Source organism: Oratosquilla oratoria, chromosome 17, assembly GCF_046742065.1.
Source record: "Oratosquilla oratoria isolate Oo_2021 chromosome 17, ASM4674206v1, whole genome shotgun sequence".
NCBI lineage: Eukaryota > Metazoa > Arthropoda > Malacostraca > Stomatopoda > Squillidae > Oratosquilla > Oratosquilla oratoria.
Window position 1 is genome coordinate 57,238,231 of NC_134793.1, and position 2,500 is coordinate 57,240,730.

A 2,500-nucleotide genomic window follows, 5' to 3' on the forward strand; every position below is an offset into this window, starting at 1 on the left:
TTCACAAATGTTGGCTATAGTGCTTGTTAGTGAGACTGACCTGTAGTTAATTGGTTCTTCCTTGTTTCCTCCTTTATATATTGGTACAATGTTAGCATTTTTACAGTGCTTTGGTATTTTTCCTTCTTTATGTGAGCAACTTATTATGTTATGTATTTTGTCCGTTAGTTCTTCTTTGCATTCTTTTAGAATCCGATTTGCAATTCTATCCGGGCCATGTGATTTCCTGACGTCAAGGTTTGATAAATGTTCCAATATTTCTTTTTGTGTTATTGTTATCTCGCTCATGGGGGGGAGATCGCCTTTCATTACCTTCGTTCCCAATTTTATTATTACTCTAGTGTGTGTGTGGGGGGGGGGCTGTGTGTTTGTGTAAGTGTGCATGTGTGTGTTTGTCCATGCGTGTGTGTGTGTGTGTGTGTGTGTGTGTGTGTGTGTGTGTGTGTGTGTGTGTGTGTGTGTGTGTGTGTGTGTGTGTGTGTGTGTGTGTGTGTGTGTGTGTTACTTAGTCCTTATATCGCTTATCTTATGATGCCCTCCCCCAACCTTCTTTTCCCCCCTCCCACTCTCGGCTTCTCTCACCCATTCTCATTCCCTTCTACTTTTACCTCCTTTCCCTGCGCTTCCCTGGTGATGAAAAGACATTCAGACCTAATCCAACACGTTTGAGGTTTAATATGTGCACCTATCCCATCTTTCCCTCCTCTCTCTCTCTCTCTCTCTCTCTCTCTCTCTCTCTCTCTCTCTATCTATCTATCTATCTATCTATCTATCTATCTATCTCTCTGCCAATCTACCTACCTACCTATCTATATATTTATCTATCTATCTACCTATCTGTCTATCTATTTATCTATCTATCTATCTATCTATCTATCTATCTATCTATCTATATATATATATATATATATATATACATATATATATATATATATATATATATATATATATATATCTTCTTTTCTTACCTGATATTATTCTTGTCTTCGTGAATTACTTCCATTTACTTGGTTTACAGTTTGGTTAAACTATTTTTTATAAATTGGTTCTTGCATTCATCCGTGTCACTTTTTTTTTTTTAACACTCCTACAGACCAGAATTGCGGATCATTCTTTTAAGATTGGAAAGTAGATTTTAAATCAAAGAAGAATATGGATCAAATTCAGCCTCTCTTTTCCCACCATTCTGCAACCCTCTTTAAATCCCTCTTTTTTATCTCCAGTGTGATATTGCCCACCAGGGAGTAAAGCGCTGGTTATTGGCTACAAAATACCTAGATTTTCCTTCCCTCCTTCACACACATGGCCAACCTAATTTCCCTTTTCCTTCCTTTCTCTTCTCTTCTCTTTCTCTTTACCTTCCTTTTCAGCCTCGTTTTTACCTTCACGGTTATGCTCACCCTCTCCTTCACCTTCACATTCACCAATGACTTTACTTTCACCTTCCTTTCCTTTCCCTTCACTTCTTTTCTTTTCCTTTCTTCTCCCTTTCTATTCTCTTCTTTTCCTTTTCCTTTCCCTTTCCTTTAACCCCTCCGTTTCCCCTTCCTTCCCTACTTTTCTTGTCTATCTCTCCTTTTCCTCTCGCTCTTTTCTTAACCCAGTCTTTTCCCTTCTCCTCTCTCTCTTTGTTAACGCAAGACTACTATCGAAATCCGGTGGGAGTCTATGGGGAACTTCGCGAGCGGCAACAACGAGATTGCCTGTGTCAGCACTCTGCAGGGTGATCGCAAAGTTCCCTGCCGTGCCTACTCACCACCCCTTAGGCCCCGGCCCCTACCAACCCAACCCACCCTACCCACGTCCTCTGCCTCTTCGGTTCCCATCCAAGGTCCCGGACCTTTCCAGGAGTGTCTTTCAGTGTCTCTAAGTCTTGAGTGTAGTTTTGAAGCCAACGACGCAAGCGATTCTCAAGTTGGGATGAAACCTACTGTCTTCACCATTTTTTTTTTTTTTTTTTTAGTTCTGGAGACCAATAACTAAAACATAGGGGTATGAGCTTGATAACAGGCTATTTAGTTAAGCTAAAGGAGGTTATTTGGCATTTGCCAAACGAGGGAAAATAACTTGCGTCTATGTATCGAAAGATTCGAGACTATTCGTATTCTGATGCCGTAGTGTATTGAAGGACTTATTTGAAAGTACCTGTGGTAAACTATAGTATTACTCCTTCGTTATTTTATTCTATTTTTTTCTCTTCCGGTACAAGGATACTCCTACTGATTTTAACCCCTCCACACGGTGTTTTTTTAAGCAAAATATATGCTAATATATGTAGCTGAAGGGTAGATCTTCAGTCTTCGAGCTCTTGAAGGGAAGAGTCACTCAGGCCTATGATGTGATTGCTACGCTGAGGTAGATTGCCCTAAGCAGAGTAGAATTGTCTGAGTTTAGCAAGACTTACCTTCAAGGTCACATTCTTCAAGGAGGGCCTCCAGTTCTTCAGGGTCGTAGTTGGCTCCAAGGGTGTTGAGGATCGTCCTGATCTTCTCCTTCTCAA

General features: G+C 40.5%; 1 protein-coding gene across 2 annotated transcripts in view; it reads right to left on the reverse strand.

Annotated features, from left to right (window-relative positions):
- LOC143034654 (troponin C-like) overlaps positions 1–2,500 on the reverse strand; it is a 127,223-nt gene that overhangs the window by 107,752 nt on the left and 16,971 nt on the right. For both annotated transcript variants that reach the window (XM_076201013.1, XM_076201012.1), the window contains exon 3: positions 2,405–2,500. This exon is cut by the window's right edge and continues 48 nt beyond it. In XM_076201013.1, the coding sequence (XP_076057128.1) occupies positions 2,405–2,500 (96 nt within the window). The remainder of the gene's footprint in view (positions 1–2,404) is intronic.